At 46.2% G+C, this 22208-nt stretch overlaps 1 protein-coding gene across 1 annotated transcript; it reads left to right on the top strand.

Moving 5' to 3' along the window:
- The first annotated feature begins 9341 nt into the window (after positions 1-9341).
- Positions 9342-14495, top strand: LOC148473772 (zona pellucida sperm-binding protein 3-like). The gene is made up of 8 exons (XM_088459530.1): positions 9342-9864; positions 10499-10617; positions 11529-11632; positions 11701-11878; positions 11953-12073; positions 13325-13416; positions 13493-13626; positions 14228-14495. Exons 1-8 carry the CDS (start codon positions 9382-9384, stop codon positions 14467-14469), a joined length of 1473 nt encoding a protein of 490 aa, XP_088315656.1. The 5' UTR covers positions 9342-9381; the 3' UTR covers positions 14470-14495.
- The last annotated feature ends 7713 nt before the right edge of the window (positions 14496-22208 follow it).

The raw sequence follows: 22208 nt of genomic DNA, 5'->3' as shown, positions 1-22208 counted from the left end.
TGCGGTGCTGTGATAGAGACTGCACACGGGCCCACCTCCTCTCTAGAAATGCCCCTGCATTGTCATGCCTGGCATTCAGACCAAAAAAGCCACCTTTTGTGTGGTGTTATTTTGACCCCAAAAAATTCCATTTGTCAAGCAGTTTGAGGCCAAAATAAGTAGAGGGTAGGGACACTAACCATATAGGAACCTAGCAGCCCAGGATCATCGATCTTCTCAATAATCAGAAGTAGTCGTCCTGCTTACATTTCCAGGACATTTAGTCCTCCCCTATCCAGGATTCCCCAGAATAGTCCTTGTGCGCTGGGACTGGATCCTCATCACAAAAGGGGACACAGAAGACTAGTAGTTTCAAACTACAATTGACTGAAACAATCCTTTGCAAGAGGAAGTAAGTATGAAAGCTGCCATCCAGTTACACAGCGGATCACTGAAGCCAGGAAGCCTATGCTAGTTTTAGATCTGCGTCCAATAGCCGCCATCTGGTTTTATACAGTTGAGGTCCTGTGTCCTCGATACCAAATTCCATTTTACCAGAACGATTCCTCGCCTATACCGGGACATTCATTAAATGCCATCGTGCCTAGTATCCACTTATCTACAGATATGTGGATGAGCGGTACTGGTCAGATGAAAGATTACATGAGTGTGACAGGCCACCGGGTGGGTGTATCACCTTCATCAGCAGCAGTGTCTAACACACAATGCCGGCTAGGTCACAGGCTGGCTCCCCTCTGTATCACCGGCATCACTAAGAGACATACAGGTGTCAACCGGTTGTAAACACTCAGGAATGTGATAGCCAAATGGCTTACCCCACTAAATACCCCCCTCAGAATTTGTCATTTCCAATAACGCAAGTAACGTTATACAAGCATTACACCTGGGTGAATTTGAACACGTACCATGTGTTGCACACCTAATAAACTTAGTGGCTTAGTTTTTTTTTAAACAAATGACAGGTGATGCTGGTTGTAGCCTGTAAAATTTCAGGACATTTTTGGCATTCAGCAGCTGCAAGAACAGTTCAAATTGCTATTCCACCGACTCAAGCAAGAGCTAGTAACCAGGGGGAATTCTATTTTATGTTTTAGTGACTGGAGGACCAGGTACTGAAAGGGTGTTGGGCAAAACCGGAAGTTGTGGCCACGTCCCCTTTGTAAGAAATGACGTTAAATACTTTGCACAACACCAGGAAGCTGCAAGACGCACTGCAAAGGGGGACATTTGTCCACATCAGCAGCTGCCCGGGACCCTCCAAGAGGCCTGGGTAGTAATTAGTAAGCATGAGTGGATTCAGTTCTCAGAGAACCGGACCCACCCGAACTTCGCGATCCGGGCCGGGATCTGAGTCCGGCACGGGTTTTCCCGCCTAACTTAGATCCCAAAATGTCATCCTTCCGCTGTTGGATTCTCGGGGGCTTTGGATACAAAAAGATACCAGGTCAACGGCGCCATTTCACTCCAGCGGTGGAGAGTGTAGTAAGCAGAGGGGTGCTGTGTCCATCCAGGGGTTGCTGTGTCTGTGATGTCCATCCAGGGGCAGAGTCTGCTGTATCAAACCAGGACAGGGACTGCTGTGTCCATCCAGGTGTGCTTTGTTCGTCCAAGGGTGCACAGTGTAAAAAAAAAAATAAATGCTAATAATATCATTTAAAAAATTTTTTTTTTTTGTGCTATACCCCAGTGTACTATATTATTGTTTTTATTTTTACTGTGACGCTGCCGGTCAGACCGCAGTGTAATATATAAGTCATAGCGCAGTATAATATTCATACACGTATTGTGAGTTGTGATGCTGTAAATGGAACCGCAGTGTAATATACATGTATTGTGACACTGTAAGTGGTAGCCCAGTGTATTCATAATATATATTGTGACACTGTAAGTGGTAGCACAGTGTATTATTCATAAAAATATTGTGACACTAAGTGGTAGCACAGTGTATTCATAAAGAATATTGTGACACTGTAAGTGGAAACGCAGTGTATTATTCATAAAGAATATTATGACACTGTAGGTCATTGATTCTGCAGTGTAATATTTAAAATTAGTACAAACGGACATGTGTGCTGTACCCTACTTCATTCGTGATTGTGGATATGGAGAACAGGAACCAGATACCAGTGCTGTAGCTGCTGCCAGTGCCACCAGTCATGACTTTACTTGTCCATCTATGTCAACTACTAAAGCATACAGGGCTTAAGTTAGGGCATCTAAATTATAAGAAGCAATATTTTACAAGGGTAAAAAAAAAACCATCAAAGGGAAAGTTAGCTGCAGAAAGACATAAAATTGGTAATATGCCTTTCGACACATGAAGTGGCAAGGAAAGGCTAAGGCCTTGGAATTTATTTATGACTGGTGGATCTGCCTCTTATGATGATGCAAGCCCTTCTGACTGTAGATGTTTAAAAAAAAATTAAATCGTTAAGGCACAGGAACCAACAGTGTGCTCAAAAATGTCACAAATCCCTGAGGAGAGTCTACTTGTGTTGGTGGGTGCCATGTGTGAGCCTGACCATTCCAAAACTGTACTCAAAGAGGAGCCTCCTTCCACCACTTGTGCGTCCTCTGCAAATGTAAGGATGAGCAGCACAAGTCAATATGCTGACATAGAAATTGAGGATGCTTGTGTGGAAGTGCACCAGGATAAAGAGGATATTTGTGTAGCTAATGCTAATAAGGATGCTGATGATGAGGATGTTGGTTGTGTAAATTAGGCCCCAGTAGAAACAGTTGTTGCCCATGATAAGGAATAGCCCATTGTCATGCCTGGGTATAAAATAAGAAAAATCCACTTCTTATGTGTGGAATCATTTCTACCCAAATCCAGACAACAATTGCCAAGTCATCTGTACACATTGTCATGCCAGAGTAAGTAGAGGTAGGGACCTTAACCATCTAGGAACCTCCTCCCTGTTACATCATCTACAGCGCATCTATCCAAAGTGTTTGCAAAAATCAGAAACTTTGGCTAAAAAAGTAACAACAAGCAGTCCAGCATCCCTTCTCTCTGCTAGATCCAAGCACCTGGCATCTTCACCATCAACACCTTCATCAACAATATCCTCAATCATGATCAGAACTAGTCCTGCATCCAATTTGATAAGGCTAACTCAGTCCTCCCCTACCCTGGATTCCTTAGAAGAATCCTTGAGCTGTTGCTGCTCCTGCTCAGAGTGGATCTTCATCACAGAAGGGGACCAGGAAGACTACTAGTATTAGTTGAAAAAAAACAATTGCCTGTTAAACAATCCTTTGCAAGGTGGAGCAAGTATGACAGCAATCACCCAGTTGCACAGCGGATCACTGACACCATAACATCTATGCTTGAATAAGATGTGCATCCGATATCTGCCATTAGTGCAGTGGGTTTAGACAGTTAATTGAGGTCCTGTGTCCCCGCTACTAAATCCCATCTAGGTTCCATTTCACTAGCAAACTAATTCCCAGCCTGTAGAGGAACATTAAAAAAAAACTTCATTAGTGTCCTCCAAAATGCCATTGTACCCACTGTCCACGTAACCACAGATATGTGGACAAGTGGACCAGGGCAAACGCAAGATTACATGACTGTAACAGCCCAATGGGTGGGTGTATTGACTTCAGCGGTACCAACAGCATCTAAGAAACAGCAGCTCATTCAAAGGCAGGCTACTCTGTGTATCACCGGTTTCACTAAGAGGGAAGTTATTACAAAATGGCTTACCCCACTTGGACTCTCCTCGGGATTTGTGATTCCTGACAACGCCACCAATATTGTGAGAGCATTATAGCTGGGTGAATTCCAACACGTCTTGTTTCGCTAACACAATCAACTTGGTGGTGCAAACATTTTTTAATAATGACAGGTCTGTGCAGGAGATGCTCTCTGTGGCCCGCAAAATTTCTGGGCATTTTCAACATTCAGCAGGCGCATGTAGAAGATTGCAGCACCTGCAAGAAATTTTGAATTTGCCCTGTCACCAGCTGAAGCAAGAGGGAGTTACAAGGTGGAACTCCACCCTTTATATGCTTCAGCAGATGGAGGAACAGCAAAAAGCCATCCAAAGCTACACAACGAACTATGATATAGGAAGAGGAGGTGGAATGTACCTTACTCAAGTTCAGTGGAAAATACATTCTTTGATGTGCAAAGTGCTGAAACCCTTCGAAGTAGTCACCTGTGAAGTGAGTTCTGACACTGCAGCCTGAGTCAGGTAATTCCTCTACTTAGATTGTTGGAAAAGCAGCTTGAGAAACTGAAGGAGGAGATGAAACAAAGTGATTCCGCTAAACATGTTGGACTTGTAGATCAAGTCCTTTATTCACTTTGCCAGGATCCAAGGGTTGTCAGGATCTTACAATCGGATCAATACATTTCAGCGACCGTGCTGGATCCTAGGTTTAAGTCATACGTCGTGTCTTTCTTCCCAGCGAACACAGATCTGGAGAGATGCAATGAGCTGTTGATGATGCATACACAACCAAGTCAACACAACCAAGTTTTGACATATAGTTGGCTCTAAAAGAATTGCCTACAATTAATGAGACCTCTACCATAACTCCATCAAAGAATGGTTGAGGATTATTTTAATGATAGCATCCAAATAGGCATGTCAGACAGTCTGTTTCACTACTGGCAGGAAAAAAAAGGCAATTTGGAGTCCCTTGCACAAACTGGCTTTGCTTTATTTGAGCTGCCCACCCTCCAGTGTGTACTCAGAAAGAGTTTTCAGCACAGCCGGGAACCTTGTCAGCGATCGGCATAGGAGGTGACTTCCTCAAAATGTGGAAAAAATGATGTTCATCAAAATGAACTACAAATTTCATGAGGAAGACATTTACCGCCAATTATATCCAAAAATGACAGAGGCACCTGAGGCTGTAATGGTGGATTCCAGCGGGGCTAAATTAATATTGTGTGAAGATGATATACACACTGATGAGGGTGAGGAATCGGATGATGATGGTGACAACCTCTTGCCTCTGTAAAGCCAGTTTGTGCATGGAGAGATCATTGCCAGCAATGCCAGCTGCCCATTGGTAGCTTGTTTTGTGGGGGCCCAAACAAACCAATTGCTTCAGCCACAATTGGCAGTCCCTTTTGCTGAGGAGATTGGTTTGTTAAACTGTGCATGTCCTATATACAATATAATAGTGGGTGGAAGGGAACAAGGACAATTCCATCTTGCACCTCTTTTCATTGCATTATATGCTGTATGGGGCATTGCTGCCTGACATTTTTAATTTTATTGGTTATTAAACTGCCATCCTGTCTGCCACTGCAGTGCCACTCTGTGCCATGTTGGAAACTGAACTGCCACATGTTAGTGCCGCCCACTGCTGTCACTTATTCAGCCAGCTTGCTCGATGCAACCTTTTGGCCTAAACTGGATGAAATCAATATTGTGAGATGTGAGGTGGTCAAAATTGACTGAAAATGACTGGAAATAAATGTTATTGAGGTTAATAATACTATAGGAACAAAAACAGGCCCAAATTATGTGAATTCAGCTGTTTTTATGAATTTTTAGAAAAAATATAGATCGAAAAACCAAAACACTCAACGGTGGTTTGCTAAAACCAAATGCAGATCCAAAACCTTGAAGGAGATACAGATCTAAAACCAAAACCAAAAGACAGGGGTTTGTGCACATCCCTAGATTACTATCCACTTCCCCCTCTTAATGCTCTATCTGGGGGCAGGTCCGGCAATAAATCATGGGGCTTAGTACACATGAGTTTGGTGGTCCCCCATCACTCCCAGGTAGGTACCCAGTTAGAATAATCAGAGCTTAAAGTAGTTTTAGAGGTGGTGGACTTCACCGCTCAACCTGCCTCACTGCCCCCTGACATACACACATGCTGTTCTGCTGCTGTTTGCAGCCCTTCAAATTTCAACAGGCTGGATGGCAGAGCTACATTGAGATGGAACCTTACCACTGCGCAGAGACATAACTGGTGCCCAGGGTAACTAAAGAAAATGATGTGCCTTACACTGTTCTTACATTCTGTCTGAATACATATGTTGGTCCGTACACACTGTCAGCACAAATTAGGGAAGTGCAAGGCAAAACATCACTATGACAGGGATCAGTGGCGTAACTTCATCCCAGGTGCCCGAAGGCAAGATGGTGGCCCCCCTGACCCATCAAATTAAAATTTACCAACCCCCCCCAGCACCTATGCCAGCCCCAGCTGCCACCGCCCCCCTATGCAGTTCCTTTCATACAGTGTGCCCAGTAGTGATCCCCCTATGCAGTGCCCTCAGTGCCCCCAGTAATGGTCCCCTTATGCAGTGCCCACCTATGTAGTGCCCCCCAGTAATGGTCCCCCTATGCAGTGCCTCCAGTAGTGGTCCCCCTATGCAGTACCTCCAGTAGTGGTCCCCCATGCAGTGCCCCCAGTAGTGCTCCAAATACAGTCCCCCCAGTAGTGGTCCCCCTATGCAGTGCCAGCAGTACTGCCCCATATACAGTGCCCTCAGTAGTGGCCTCCCTATGCAGTTCCCCATATACAGTGCCCCCAGTTGTGGTCCCCCTATGCAGTGCCCCTTATACAGTGCCCCCAGTAGTGGTCCCCCTATGCAGTGCCCCCAGTAGTAATAGTGCCCCTTGTAGTAATGCCCCAGGTAATAATGCCTCTAAAAGTAATGCCCCCTGTAGTAGTGCCCCCAGTAGTAAGGGTCCCTGTAGTGCCCCCAATTGTAATGCCCTTGTAGAGCCCCCAGTAGTAATGCCCCTTGAAGTGCCCCCAGCAGTAATGGCCCCTGTAGTGCCTCCAATAGTGCCCCCAGTACATTGGCGTAACTTCATCGCAGATGCCCAGAGGCAAGATAAATTTTGGTGCCCCCCCTCCCAAATTAAAATTTACCCCCCCCCAGCTTTTGCTGCCCCCCTATGCAGTCCCTTTTATACAATGCCCCCAGTAATTGTCCCCCTATGCAGTGCCCTCAGTAGTGTTTCCCCTATGCAGTACCTCCAGTAGTAAGGCCCCTGTAGTGCCCCCAATAGTAAGGCCCCTGTAGTGCCCCCAGTAGTACTGCCCTAGTATTAAGCCCCCTGTAATGCCCCCAGTATTAAGCCCCTTGTAGTGCCCCCAGTATTGAGCCCCCTGTAGTGCCCCCAGTAATGCCCCCAGTATTAAGCCCCCTGTAGTGCCCCCAGTATTAAGCCCCATTTAGTGCCCCCAGTATTAAGCTCCCTGTAGTGCCCCCAGTATTAAGCCCCCTGTAGTGCCCCCAGTAATGCCCCCAGTATTAATCCCCCTGTAATGCCCCCAGTATTAACCCCCCTGTAGTGCCCCCAGTATTAAGCCCCCAGTATTGTTCCCCCAGTATTGTTCCCCCTGTAATGCCCCCACTATTAAGCCCCCTGCAGTGCCCCCAGTATTGTGCCCTCCCCACGCGTGAGTGCGCGCACACACATATACAAAAAACCCCCAAAAAACTTACCTTCAACTCCGCTCCTCGGAGCTATGGGAGTGACATCATGACGGGGGGGGAAAGTGGAGAGAAGGAGCGCCGATCAGCGACGCTCCTTCTCCATGCAGCTCCTCCTCAGCAGTGCCCAGGTGACAGTGGAGCCAGGTGGCAAATTTATTTATTTATTATTTATTAACAGTTTCTTATATAGCGCAGCAAATGACTCCATTGTCTCCGGGAGTTCCGACACTGACAGGGATGAGCACCAATTGTGCGCAAATGTAGTTGGGAAAGTGTAAGGGAACAGCTGGTGGCCGAATAGAGTCCCAGAAGCTTTAGTGACGGTGACAGGGGAGATGTACCAAGCCTTGGAGAGAGATAGAGTGGAGAAGATGCCCAAAACAACCGCTTATAGCTGTCATTTCATAGACTGTGCTAGATAAATGACAGAAACACATGTACCTCCCTCGTACACACCCCCTCACAGCCACCTTCTGCTAGGTCATGAGCAGCGCGGTCCCGGCCACGCCCCCACAGCGCATGATGTCATGCCAGGGGGGGCGGGCCGCCAGCAATCAGAACAAAAGTCTGCCCTGATCATCCTCATGATGTTCCTGGGGGCTGTAATGGCTGCATTCTGCCATTTGGTGCGTTCAGAGGACACTCTGATTCTGGCTGCAGGGTGACATTCCAGGCACCCTGCTTGTCTGATACAGGGGCCGTGAGTCAGTGGCAGTGCCACCCAAACAGATCTGTGTGGTGGCACTGGTTGCCCATAGCTAGTTATGGCCCTGGTCATGAGATTGGAGTACCAGGATTCATTTAATAAACTTTATGACTGGCACCGCCCCCCTCCCCCCCCATCCCACTGCAAAATCTGTCAGAGGCTCTTCCCCTACTGTCTATAATATATCACGTGGTAATGTATCATGATGTTTTATTATGTTAACTATCGATAATTAGCATTCTGATTCACCGCGAGCACCGAGCAGTTCATCATTACTCCGGCGGAGAGACAGATGATCCGAAGATCAGCCGCCGTGTGAATCCTTTCCTCCCTCTTTAGTAGCAGGGAAAGTTTGCACTGCCGAGTCTTACTACGATATATTATCCAGAGGGGGAGTGACTGTGTGACCTGGGGTTCATGCACGCACCCAGAGTCATGGCGTCCAGCGGAAGGAGCAGGAAAGGGACGGATGGATCCAAAAAGATCCCTCTTCACAACCCTGGTCTCCTGCCCATAGGGAAGCACAGGGTGTGCAGGAACAAATGGCGATGGCGAATGTTTCTACAGTCAAGCTCCTAAAAAAAATGTATGAGAAACTTCCTGCTACAGTCATCTATGTCAGATGGAAGGAGTTATAGGTATCTATCTATCTATCTATCTATCTATCTATCTATCTATCTATCTATCTATCTATCTATCTCATATCTATCTATCTATCTATCTATCTATCTATCTATCTATCTATCTATCTATCTATCTATCTATCTATCTATCTATCTAATATATCTATCTATCTATCTATCTATCTATCTATCCATCTATCTATCTCATATCTATCTCTATATCTCATATCTATCTATATATCTATCTCTATATCTCCTATCTATCTATCTATCTATCTATCTATCTATCTATCTATCTATCTATCTATCTATCTATCTGTCTGTCTGTCTGTCTGTCTGTCTGTCTGTCTGTCTGTCTGTCTGTCTGTCTGTCTATCTATCTATCTCATATTCTATCTATCTATCTATCTATCTATCTATCTATCTATCTATCTATCTATCTATCTATCTATCTATCTATCTAATCTATCTATAAAATCTATCCACCATATCTTTGCTGAGAAAGGTGCTCAGGTGTGAGTGATCATTATCTGCCCCAGGTGGGGGTATTAGCAGCTGATGGGAGGGGTATAAAAGGCTGATCCCTGCTCTCCTGTCGTTGTGCTGTGTGTCTTGCAGGCAGAATGGGGATGTGGGTGAGGTGGAGTTGGCTGCTGGTGGTTGCGCTGGTTTATGGATCAGGATTTGCCAGTGCTGGGGAGCATGTCTTGGTTAGGCGCCAGTCAGACAGTTGGTGGAGGCATTACCAGCCCTCTGAGAGGGGCTCTCCTAGCGGGTCTCATGTGGTGGCTGCTCAGCCTGTGTCTGGTATGGGGTCTCCCAGATGGGGTGCTCAGCCTGTGTCAGGATGGGGGTCCCCTGTTAGGTATGATGGGGGGGCTGCTCAGGCTAGACAGCTGCCACCACCCCAGAGCTCTCCTATCAGAGTGCAGTGTGGTGAGGACACAATGGTGGTGACTGTAATGAGAGACCTGTATGGGAATGGGAAGCTGGTGAAGGCCTCAGATCTGAGCCTAGGACCCCAGTCCTGCAAACCTGGTTCCCAGAGCACCGATACCAGTGTGGTCTTTGAGATTGGCCTCCAGGAATGTGGGAACATAGTACAGGTTCGTGACTATGGGATTATGCCTCATGTCAGTGTACTGCATGTTGTAGGGCTGTAGTCTCTCCTGGCTGCAGCTTCTGTATTACTGTAATGGTTCTGTCTCTCGCACAATGATCAGCTGTGTATAATGCAGCTAATACAGAATAGAAGTAGGGGGTGGTTATATATGTACATATTTGGTGTCTGTACTGCACTTCTCAGGACTAACCCTGGCCTTGGTGATCCAGATTCTCAAATCTCACGAAACTGGTTCCCTTCAATGCTGCTAGTGACCTTCCCTGGTGCAGATTGGTAATGTTGCCCAACTCCAGTACTTATACAGGTCATGTTTTCAGGATTTTTCTGTGGTATATTTGGTGACTTGGCAAAATAGATACTCACCTGTGCATTATAAAGAAATCCAGAAAAGATGACCTGTTGGTGTTGAGGACTGCAGTCATGATGCACTGTCCAAGAAATAAATTGATTTCTGCATGTGAGCTGAAGGGCCCCATCTATTTACCAGACAGGAGTGACCTGGAACATAATGTAGGGTCCTTTATACACTAGTGACACTAAAAGTATTAGTCAGGGAGGATAACTGATCTGGGTGTAGTACTTGGTATCTGTTAAATGGATATTACTCATGTCCTCAGATGACTGCAGACTCTCTGATCTACATAACCAGTCTGTCCTACAACCCAAAGCCCTCCAGCAGTGTCCCCATTACCAGAACCAACTCTGCCGTGGTCCCCATCCAGTGCTTCTACCCCCGGTGAGTGTGGTTCAGAGGGAGGGTTATAGCTTATTGAGTAGGAGCTGCCACACTAGTGACTCTCAGCCTTGGTCTGTGCTCTTGTGTAACATTACAGCTTCTGTGCTACTGTCAGCCTCACATGTAGGTTTCTGATAACAGTACAAATCCCAGCCCCCATCCCCCCCCCCCCCCCCCGACCCATGATCCCAGTATCAGGTCTGTGCCTTGTACAGATTAGGGCACCACCAGCGTATATCCTGTATAATGTAGTGATCTCCCCCCTGCACCAGCTATTATGCTGTATTGGTGACTGACATGTCCCCTCTGAGGCAGTGACGTTGGGATCTGACACCAGACGTCTTCCACACTTCTGTGCACAAGGGGACGCTCAGATTAAGGTCTCCTTACTATACCCTGTACCAGGCTGTGTATTATGTCACTGGTGGTCATATCTGATTTATGCCTGGGTTACCTACAATGACACACAGCCCATGTACATCAGTTACTACATATAACATGGAGTTCTAAGTTGCGATGACATTCCTTAGAATGGCTGCCAGCGTTACTGTGTGGTTACAGGGGCTGTTGCTCTGATAGCCGTGCCATACTGCAGTAATATGCCTGGTGCAGCGCATGTTCCCTGCAGGCTGTATTGTGACTGTCTCCTAAGGGGCTCAGGAAGAATGGACGTCCCTTTTAAGCTAGAAGACATTCTTCCCACTAGGTATATGGACCAAATATGTTACTTGGACTTAGAACATCCTTTATGTGAAGTCTAAGATGCATACGTTACTGTACCTAGTCCATTTGCCATCATCCTAATCTTTTGGCCCTTTCATCTGTAATGAGCAATTTAATTTAAAATTATGACCATTCCTTTAACTCTAATTGAGCTAAATGTCACCCCCCCGCCCCCTTATCTTCTGCAGACATGGTAATGTGAGCAGTGAGGCCATCAAGCCAACGTGGGTTCCGTTCCATTCCACCGCATCCTCAGAAGAGAGGCTGTCCTTCTCCTTGCAGCTGATGACGGGTAAGTGAGGTGGTGGCTATGATTGTGCTGGGTCTGGTTTGGTCTCTGACCCTCTGATTACCTTACAGATGACTGGAGCGCACCCAGACCTTCCTCTGTCTTCCAGCTGGGGGACATGTTCTACATAGAGGCCTCTGTGGACACTGAGAACCACGTCCCTATGATGCTGTTTGTGGATAGATGTGTGGCCACGCTGTCTCCTGATGTCCAGTCTGACCCTCACTATGACATCATTGCCTACAATGGGTATGTTATACCAGTGACTGTCCAGCTGCTGTGGTCATGGCTCCACTTTCTGCTAAACCTGTCCTGTTCTGCAGGTGCCTGGTGGACGGTAAGCAAGAAGATTCCTCTTCCGCCTTCACATCCCCAAGGACCCAGCTAAGCCAGCTCCGGTTCATGGTTGATGCTTTCCGGTTCACTGGGACAGATGTCTCTCTGGTGAGGACTGATCCGTTCTACTGGTTACACCTTCTAGTGTGGGGGCATAATCTCCATTCTGAGAGGCAACCAAGGGTGCACAGAGTATAAACATCTAGGGGCATATTCATAACATAATATTGTTAATGAAGTTGTTACAGTATTGCCTCAAATTCTAAAGCTGTTTTCTACTGCATTTATTCTTGTGTTGGGACAGGGGGCCTGATTCAGAGCCAGATGCTATTTGCGCTCGCTCGTTCAGAAATGGGGGCCGGATATTTAAATAAAGCACTTGCTCTTTGCGGGCTGTTGATGCCTCTGTCTGAACGAGGGAACGAAACATGCACTCGCTATTTTGGAAAGACAACCCCCCCCCCCCCCCCCGGCCACTCGCATCATATGTCATCTCCGCTATTTATTAGATTAATCGAGTACATCGAAAGGCGTATGAACTGCTCGCTATTCTTGTGGTAGCATTTTCCTACCGCAATCATGTGAGCAGTTCAGGCTAAAAGACAACCAAGTGATGTGGTCGATGACGCTGCTTTGTTTATTATGCACACCCTTAAAATGCCTGGTTTGGCACGCCTGCGTTCGGATCTCCACTCCCCGTTTTCAAGCACCTTCCCTTGTTACCACCCACAAACGCCTCATTCTGTCACTTAAATTAGCAGGCATTCGCTATTTTGCGGGCACACTATTTCCGACCGCACTGACTGGTTGGCGCATGCGCATTACAACCCATATGCATGTGCGAATGAGCGGCTGCTTACAAGCTGCTCTGAATCAGGCTCTGAGCTTCAGAGAGCCCTGTAACCCTGTAACACTACAGAGTTGGTAGCAAAGTGGTATCTACAGCTATCGCTGTTCCGGGCCCAGCCAGCATAATGTACTGTTATTGGGCTGTGTATGTAGCAGTATAGGCTGGCAAGGATCCCTCTTCAGAGCCAAGCTGCAGAAAGCTTAATGTTCCAGAGCTGGGTACACTTCACAATTTAGAAACTTATGGGAGCTGATTTTGTGACACCCATACCCCCCCCCCTCCCTCCCATATGTACTATAGCTTCATGGGCTAATGGCAAAATCCAGGAATCACCAGAATGTATTGTTGGGGTTTCTTGCAAAATTACTCAGCTATTGGTTACAGCAGGCAAATTGATAGCTTAGCTCCATGATCTGATCAGGGGAATATTAAGACTTTGCATCCCTAGCAGAAGCCCCGCACTCCATTCTCCCAGCTCATCCCCCTAAACTGTAACTGTCTTGTCCTAGATCTATATCACCTGTTACCTGAGAGCTGCTGCAGCCTCTCAGACCCCAGATCCATTGAACAAAGCCTGTTCCTACAGCAAAGCCTCTAGAAGGTGAGACACTGTGTAGACCCCTGAGTTGCGTTACTGGTGTAATGGGTAAGCTGGCTGACTTCTCCATTTCTCTTAGCTGGGCTGCTGTGGAGGGTGCCAATAACATCTGCCAATGCTGTGACACTGGGAACTGTGCTGCCCCTGCTGGTCAGAGCAGGAGATGGGAAGCTGTGCATGGGAGACCAAGAGGAATGGGGAAGAGAGAAGTCGGTGAGTTTCTCCGATGTGATCAGGCACTGGACTGCCATCTTACACCCTACCTTCTATTTAGGGCATATGAAAGCCTGGCAATGCCAGGTATTGGCTTGGTAAATGCCCCTTCTATAATGCAGATACTGGTGTCAATAAGGGCTTGTGACTGGACTCCATGCACATTTTTGGGGTGCTCTGTGCCCCGGATGGGAACCCGTTAGTGTTGGGGACTGCTAGTGACAGAGAAGCCGTGATGAGGCCTAGCAGATTTCCATGTATTTGCAAATGCATGCAACCAATATCTCTGAAATTCTACTACCATGTAGTGTTCATGTATTGTTGCTGGTATGATTTGGTGTGCTGAGGAACAATTGGGGGTTCAAACCCCCTCTTCTATTTCGAATTGAGTTCTAGACACGTGTGCTATAACATCTCCCATGTGACCATGGATCGTTAAAATGGCTTATGAGCAGCTTTACACATACACTTGCCTGGGACTATTTATAATCTACTCTATCTACCAGTAGAAGACTGGCTAAATGTCACACTTCTACTGGAAGTTCTGGTTGCTTGTACTAAAGCCTAACCTCTTTCTCCCTGTCCCCTCCCTCCCTTGCAGGTGCTCATCTAGAAGAACATGGACTGGCCACACTTGGACCTCTTCTGGTGATTGGAGCCGAGTCTAACCCAGCCCCTGGTGCAGCCCATAGCCAGGCTTCCAGAATGACAGCAGGAGCCAGGCCTCTAGAACTGTGGGTGTTGGTGGCCTTTGTCTCCGTCAGTCTGGTTGTTGTAGCTGTTGGTCTTGTGGTGGTTGGAAAATGTGCCATAAGGAGATTCTCTCACCAGGAAGCTGTATAGAAATAAAAAAAAATCTTCAAAAAACATTTCTGCTTCCTTGTCCTCCATGTATCCTATAAACCTGATATAACATTAGTGTTGGAGTTGGTGCACCCTGGATGTATGTTCTCGCTATCTGTCAGCCTGGCCATTGTTTGTCCTAAATGACTGTCAATATGTGAACCTGAGGCCCAGTGTTTATAATCCCTGAAGGAATGTTAGTTTGCAAACTGAGTTCATTGTTAAGTTGTGGTCCTTTAACAGTGTTAACATCAGCAGCATCACTACTGTTCCTGCAGCCCCTGCGGTGGCTTGGGGTGGCACCAAGTGAGAGGGAGCTGCACTGACTGCTGTCAGTGCTGCTGTTACATACCAGGCTGCGCTGGAGTGCAGTCACTGTCAGGTGAGTGACTGGGAGCCTTGAGCTGGCCGGTGGAGCAGGGGCTGTGTTAGTCAGTGTGTGACTGTCTGAACTTAGAAGAGTGCTGCTGCCTGTCGAGGTGAGCCACTGCCTGTGGACCATCTGAAGGGGTGTGGGAGCCATTAGCTGGTTAATCACCAGCATTGAATCAGGGCTGCGCCCAGGCCTGTGTCTCGGCGGCTGCGCCCTATATATAATATACACACTGGCTTCCCCTTAGAAAGGGAAGGAACAAAACCAGGGTATATTTTTTATCTCTTCCCTATAGTTTCTCTCTTCACTAAATAATCAATACAGTACTGTGTTGATTATTTAGTGAAGAGAACCGATTCCCTGGTTTTATAATCACTTCCTTCGGGCATGCCAGGTGACATTGTGATTTGTACTACATGTGTGCTAAGGTGGGTTCAGTGCACAGATATATCTGCAGATCATTTATACACTGAACAACAATTATCTGGTTCTGGACAATGGGGACTTGTTCTGTCCCCATCACCGTGGTCTCTGCTACATGTGTATGGGCAGCCGGGAGACCGCCCGTACACACTGCCCGATGCCAGTACTGATTTGCATTACAAATCCTTTTAGGAAGGGATTACAGTATTGGATTGTGTAGTGAAAAGAGAACCTATACTTTTTTGTTTTAATAGGTATATTTTAGATGCTGCTGGTCTGTATATACAGTATTATGCTTCAGATTGTTCTATTTTCCTAGCACAGTCTGATGCTTACTATGAAATACAGGGCCTGGATCACTATTGAGATCGCAGCTCTGTAATTGCACATAGGGTAGCTGTGAATACCATTTGGGGGGGGTGCCAGAAACTTTTATTTTTTTTGGCAGGGGGAGCAAAACTTGGTAACGCCACTGGTTAACATGACTGCCAATGGTTTCACTGATGCAATCTGCTACACCAGATTATATCCATGGAATGCATAACTCCATGCAACACTGCAAACCTAATACTGGGAGGCAGAAAGTGGCTGTTGGTTCTGTATTAAATACAATCACTCTGCTCTGCTCCAGGATAGGTTTCGTTAATAAGCAGGGAACCCTCTTACGGAAAATTACTAAAAGTTGCTAATCTAGTGTCGGCATATTTAATTGTTTACAATTCGGCACAGAGTAGTAAAACAAGATAAGATGCAGATCTACTTATTTGGCTGAAAATCAAAACATAACTTTAGTTCCGAACCGGGCGGAAGACCCAAACCAGAACAAGGCAAAAGTAATCTTCAAGGCATTGGATCTTGAGTCTTGGATTGTAGTACATAAGAGCAACCCCCACCCTCCTGATTGGGCACGATTTCTCACCTAGGAGTAGGGGGAGGGGTTATGGATCTGTGGGCTGAAGGCTTCCCCTTTTTTTTTTTTCTTTTTTTTTTTTATAGCAAATTTTAGAATGCAATTGGGGTGTCATTGGCATTATATTAGGAGTAGTAGTTAGCTTTAGGAGTTTAATGGATCTGGAGGCAGGAGTAGGTGTGATTGCAGGTATCGTCACTGCAGTGTGTAGTGACATGCCTAGTTACAAATGGAAAGACCGGGGGGGAAAAAAAAAATAAAAAATATATATGTTGCTTTTTAAAAAAATAAATAAAAGTGTGGTCTCCAAATTGAACTGACCAGTTGCTAGAAGAGCAGAAAGAGCAACCTTGTACTAGTGCAGCGGCTACTGTCAGTCATGATGGTGCTTCAATATTTACTAAAGGTGGTCAAGGGAAAAGGTTTAAATAAGGGCACCTGAAATCAACATTATTTCACAATGTTAGAGAAAAAATCCCCCTCAAACAAGTAAATATACTGCTAAAAAATGGCCTTAATCTTTTTTTATTTTTTTAATTCCTATTTATTTACAGGCAAACTTACATGGATCAAACTGATCTGTGCATGGGTCTGCCAAACTCCCAGATCTCAGGCAGGTGAATTGATTTCACAAATTTTTACACAAGTTTAGAAACGCTCATCTTGTAAATTTCCGAATCCTATCTTCACTAGTGAGAAGGTACTTGAATTTAGCCAATGGTGAATTGGAGAGTTTGCTAACACTCCAGTATTTTCCCCGTAGCAAAGGAGATCTCTCTCCCGAGTTTTATATTGGGCATTTTTCTCCACTTGCAAATCTACAAAACTCTCCAGAAAATGCTAACTCGAATCTTAGTAAATTTACACTTGGTCAATAATTTGAAACTACTGTGAAACAATCCTTTGCAAGAGTAAGTATGAAAGCTGCCATCCAGTTACACAGCGGATAACTGAAGCCAGGATGCATATGCTAGTTTTAGATCTGTATTCAATAGCCGACATTAATGCATCTGGTTTTATACAGTTGAGGTCCTGTGTCCCCACTACCAAATTCCGTCTCCATTTCATTTTACCAGAACGATTTCTCGCCTATACCGGGACATTCATTAAATGCCATTGTGCCTAGTATCCACTTATCTACAGATATGTGGACAAGCGGTACTGGTCAAATGAAAGATTACATGACTGTGACAGTACAACGCCGGCTAATTCACAGGCTGGCTACGCTACCGGCATCACTAAGAGACATACAGGTGTCCACCGGTTGGAAAACATCAGGAATGTCATAGCGAAATGGCTTACCCCACTAAAGACCCTCCTCAGTTTGTCATTTCCAATAACACAAGTAACGTCATACAAGCATTACACCTGGGTGAATTTGAACACGTACCATGTGTTGTACATCTAATAAACTTGGTGGTTTACATTTATTTATTTTTATATATAAATGACAGGTGCGTGCAGGTGATGCTGGCTGTAGCCTATAACATTTTTGGACATTTTCAGCAACTCCATGTAAAAGATTGCAGCAGCTGCAAGAACAGTTCAATTTGCCATTCCACCGACTGAAGCAAGAGCTAGTAACCAGGGGGAATCCTACCTGTTTTATGTTTCAGTGACTGGAGGTCACTACATAAGGGTGGGTGAGAGAGCCCAAGTACAATCCCATTGTACACCACTTTTCATTGTGGGCTTTGCCACAACTGGGTGAGTTTGACAGGCACTGTACTGTATATTGTTACACTTTTGTTCATGTTCTTTTGTGTATTGCAATGCCATCCATCACCATCTTCTCATCTAGATGATTACAGCCCTTTTCCTGCAGATTATTCAACAGATACAGATTAGTATCATCAAATGATATAATCATATAATCAGGGCTGTTTCTAGGGGCTGGGGCTTCCAACGTGAACAGTCAAAATGCGGCCCCCTTCCTCAAACAAGTACAAAATTATGAGAATGTGTGCGTGCGCCCTGGAGAGGGGGCGTGACCTCACTGTAAGGGGTGTGGTCTCAAATGAAAAGACTACCTTATGAATAAATGATGTTAACATAACCATAGGATTAGGGACGGCAAAACCAACTGCTGTTGCCTGTTCTAAGGCACACCATCAGCCCCCCACCAAGAAAAAAGCACATTGCTCCCCACATAAAAAAGAACATTACCCCTCCCCCAGAGAAAAAAAGCACATTGCTCCCCCACAGGAAAAAAAAGGAACATTACCCCCCCACACACACATTGCTCCCTCAAAGAATGAAGCACATTGCTCCCCGACAAAAATAAAATAAAACTAGACTTCCCTGCTGCCTGTTTATAGTCTGCTGAGCTCTCCCTCATTGGCTGGACGCTGGGGCTGAGCAGAGTTGCAACCTGCTGGCGGGCATGTGGGTGGATGGACGGATGAGAGGGTGGGCGGGCAGGCTTCAGGAGTGAAGGAGCCATGTGCCCGGCCGCTGGTGGCATCTCTACCAGAGTTCCAGACTGTCTCCCACTCTGCAGGAATGGCACCCGGATCCGCTGCTCAACGTGACGTTGTGATGTCACAAAGCAGCCGTCTCATACGAGGGGCGGGCTGACCAGACAGGGATGGGGGAGGGGTGACTGCTGCGGCAGTGTGTAAGACAGGGGCAGCTAGCTGACATTTGGATGCGGAGCACCTCGTGTACCGCCGCCTACCCCTAGAAACGACCCTGCATATAATTACATAGCTGGGATACCCGGCAATGCCTGGGTTGAAGACTGAACCCTGGAGTACACCTTCAGCCTTTACTTCAGTGACAAAAGCAGGATTTTGAAAAGGGGGGTTTCCAAATCCATGGTTACCGAACCAATGAAAAAACATCTAGCTACAAATAAATATATATTATTATTATTATCATTTATTTATATGGCACCACAAGTGTTCCGCAGCGCCTTACACAGTACATAGAACTAATAAGTAACCAGTGACTTACAGTACAATACAAAGCAGGACACGGACATGTATAATAAACATTGCTATATTACCAACCTTAACATCCACATAAGCAGCCGAGTGTTAGTTGCCCTAGTGGGTAGTAAGTGATAAATTCAATTACAGTAGGGAGAAGCACAAGAGGGTAGAGGGCCCTGCTGGAAAGAGCTTACATTCTTTAAGGGGGGGGCAGACACACAGGAGTGACACAGATGTGGTAGGCGGGGAGGAAGGAAGATGTAGCAGCAAGTTAGGATGAGAGCTGGAAGGCTATAATGAAGTAGTGGGTCTTAAAAGCTTGTTTGATTGCAGAGAGGTGCAGAGTCTGACGGGGAGAGGGAGAGAGTTCCAAAGGTGGGAAGCAGTGATGGCAAAATCTTGGATATATATATATATATATTTAAAGAACCCTCTCCCCCCATTAGTGCCCATTATACAGTGCCCCCAATAGTGGTCCCCCTATGCAGTGACCCTTATACAGTGTCCCCCCTATACAGTGCTCCCAGTAGTGCCTCTTACGCAGTTGTGACACCCATATTCGGTGTCCAATGATTCGGGTAGGTTCAATCAATCACAACAGCTGTGCTTCCTTCCATGGCAGAGAGGTGAAGATAACCTGACTCCAGGCCTAATAACCAAATGAACTTTCTTTATTTAACTAGCCGTTGTTAGAGAAGGTAGCAATTTAGACCATAAGGTACAATTGTTCAGGTGTGAATATATATACATACTAAGATTTCAATAAACATAAATTGTGTGTATGATTCCAGAAACAAACTCACAACTAAGAGTACTACTGTATATGCTTTTCAACAATATGAATCCTGGCTAAAACTATACCCTAAATCTTATACTGCAGTATAAAGTCCCAAATCTCAAATATCCCCAGAGTTTTACTTATGTTGCAACATTGACAGTGCACATAGAGTTTATCTATTAGTAACGTAGTTGCCAGCTCCAGCTGGTTAATTTGGCTGATACATACTGTAGGTATACGTTAGGGAAGCCGGCGGACGCAATCTAAATCATTTTACTGATGCGGAAAGACCGACGCCCGACATCCCGAAGGAAGGGATGCTGGGCGCGGACAGCCGTACGGGGTGGAGAGGGTTAGGTTTAGTGCTCCCAGGGGGGGGGGGACTTATGGTTTTGCACCCCCCCGGGAGGTTAGGGTTAGGCACCCCCGGGGGGAGAGGTTAGGGCTAGGCACTTAGGTTTAGGCGGTGGGGAAGGGGGGGTCAGGTTTAGGCACTTAGAGGGGGGATTAGGGTTTTGGCACAGGGGGGAGGTTAGGGTTAGGGTTTGGGGGTAGAATTAGGTTAGTTTATACTTACCTTTAGGATGATCGGGATTTCCTCCTCTGTCGGCCATGCGGCCGGCGGTAAATCATACTGAATGCATACTGTATGTGGTAATAGTTATGAAGGCTACTTGTTTGATGTTGCTATATTGTTGCTTTCTTCAGGCACTGAGTAGATTAGTCTATGAGAGTTTAGTCATATTAATTTATTCTGTAAAGTCTGTGGTTAGAGGAATACAGTTACTGGAAGATGCTTTTATAACATACTGGTTATAGTAGAAGCACTTGGGCATTGTACTTCTAAACGCACTGAGTACCCGCTATCTGCATTATGTCCGGGTTGGGTATTTAGATCTGCAGACTGTATTGGTGCGTATCCACTAGGCACTAAATAGGCCGATTGAATGATAACGACATCGTTACCGTTCAATCGATTGTTAATCGCCCGCAAATCATCAGCAAATCGGGCATTTAAAAGTAAAAAACGACCAGCGATGCCTGTGCCCTCTGGTCGTTTCTGACATTATCATCACGTCAGGTTCAGCGTGTACGTGGATGATGGATGTGCCTACACTGAACGACTGAACGCTCACTGTAGGCACATCATAGACATACAATGTGGTAATCGTGCTGTCGTTTCTATGTCTGTTAGTGGATACGCACCTTTAGTTCTGTCTCTTTCTGATCACCCTTTCCTGACTCAGAGGTGCCTGTGGAGGTTGCCGGTTCGGCACTGTGCCTTTTATGGCTTTCTCTATAAACTTTGCCTGGATAGTGAGGAACTGTGAGTGTGACAGGTGCTGGATGATGTGGTGGCCACAACCTGATGCCCCATATACCTGCTCTCCCCACAGGTTCACAGGGACTCTCCCAGCTCTGGTCTCCAATGCATCAGGTTCCTCCTCCGGCTCTAACCAGCTTAGGGGAACCGCACCTCCACGTCCTGCCTCCTTCACTGTCAGCCATGGAGGGGGACTGGCCTAAAATTTGTGTATCAGCCCCTGCCATCCTCAATCTGCCCCCTTACAGCACAGCACCAGCTCATTATTATTATTACATTTTATTTATAGGGCGCCACAAGTGGTCCGCAGCGCCGTACATACAGTAAAGCAAGCCTGGCCAACCTGTGACTCTCCAGCTGTTGTGAAACTACAAGTCCCAGCATGCCTTGCCAGAGTTTTAGCATTCCCTAATAGCAAAACTGTGGCAAGGAATGCTGGGACTTGTAGTTTCACAACAACTGGAGAGCCACAGGTTGGCCAGGCCTGCAGTAAAGGGTACACAGAACATTACATTACAATACAGTAACCAAATTATAAACAGGACACAAGTAACAATTAGCAACACAATTCTCCATACACAGTACAGCTGGGAAGGTGAAGGCTGTCATAGAAGTGCTAGAGAAGAAGGCTGTGAGACAGGGGGGAGGAGGACCCTGTTCCTAGGAGCTTACAATCTATGGCAGTTACCTCAGCTCTGCCCTGACCAGCAGACATTTCCACAAACTGCTTCGTGTCTGACCACCTGGCACTGCTCATGTGACATCCTCCCAACCTCTTGTGCAGCTGCAGAGGCTGCTGGGAGTTGTGGGCTGCCTGTCTAATGATATAGCACAATGCATAGTGTCAAACATAATACCTTGCATAGCGGGATATTACATAGTACCCCCATTAGTGGTCCCCCCATGCAGTGCCCCTTATCGGTGCCCCCAGTAGCGGTCCACCCTATGCAGTGCCCCCAGTAGTGGCCCCCCTATGTAGTGCCCCTTATACAGTGCCC

The sequence above is a fragment of the Taudactylus pleione genome, unplaced genomic scaffold (assembly GCF_031769625.1).
Source record: "Taudactylus pleione unplaced genomic scaffold, aTauple2 ptg000913l, whole genome shotgun sequence".
Classification (NCBI taxonomy): Eukaryota; Metazoa; Chordata; class Amphibia; order Anura; family Myobatrachidae; genus Taudactylus; species Taudactylus pleione.
Note: the sequence above shows the minus strand (reverse complement) of the source record. Positions and strands in the feature narration are given on the sequence as shown.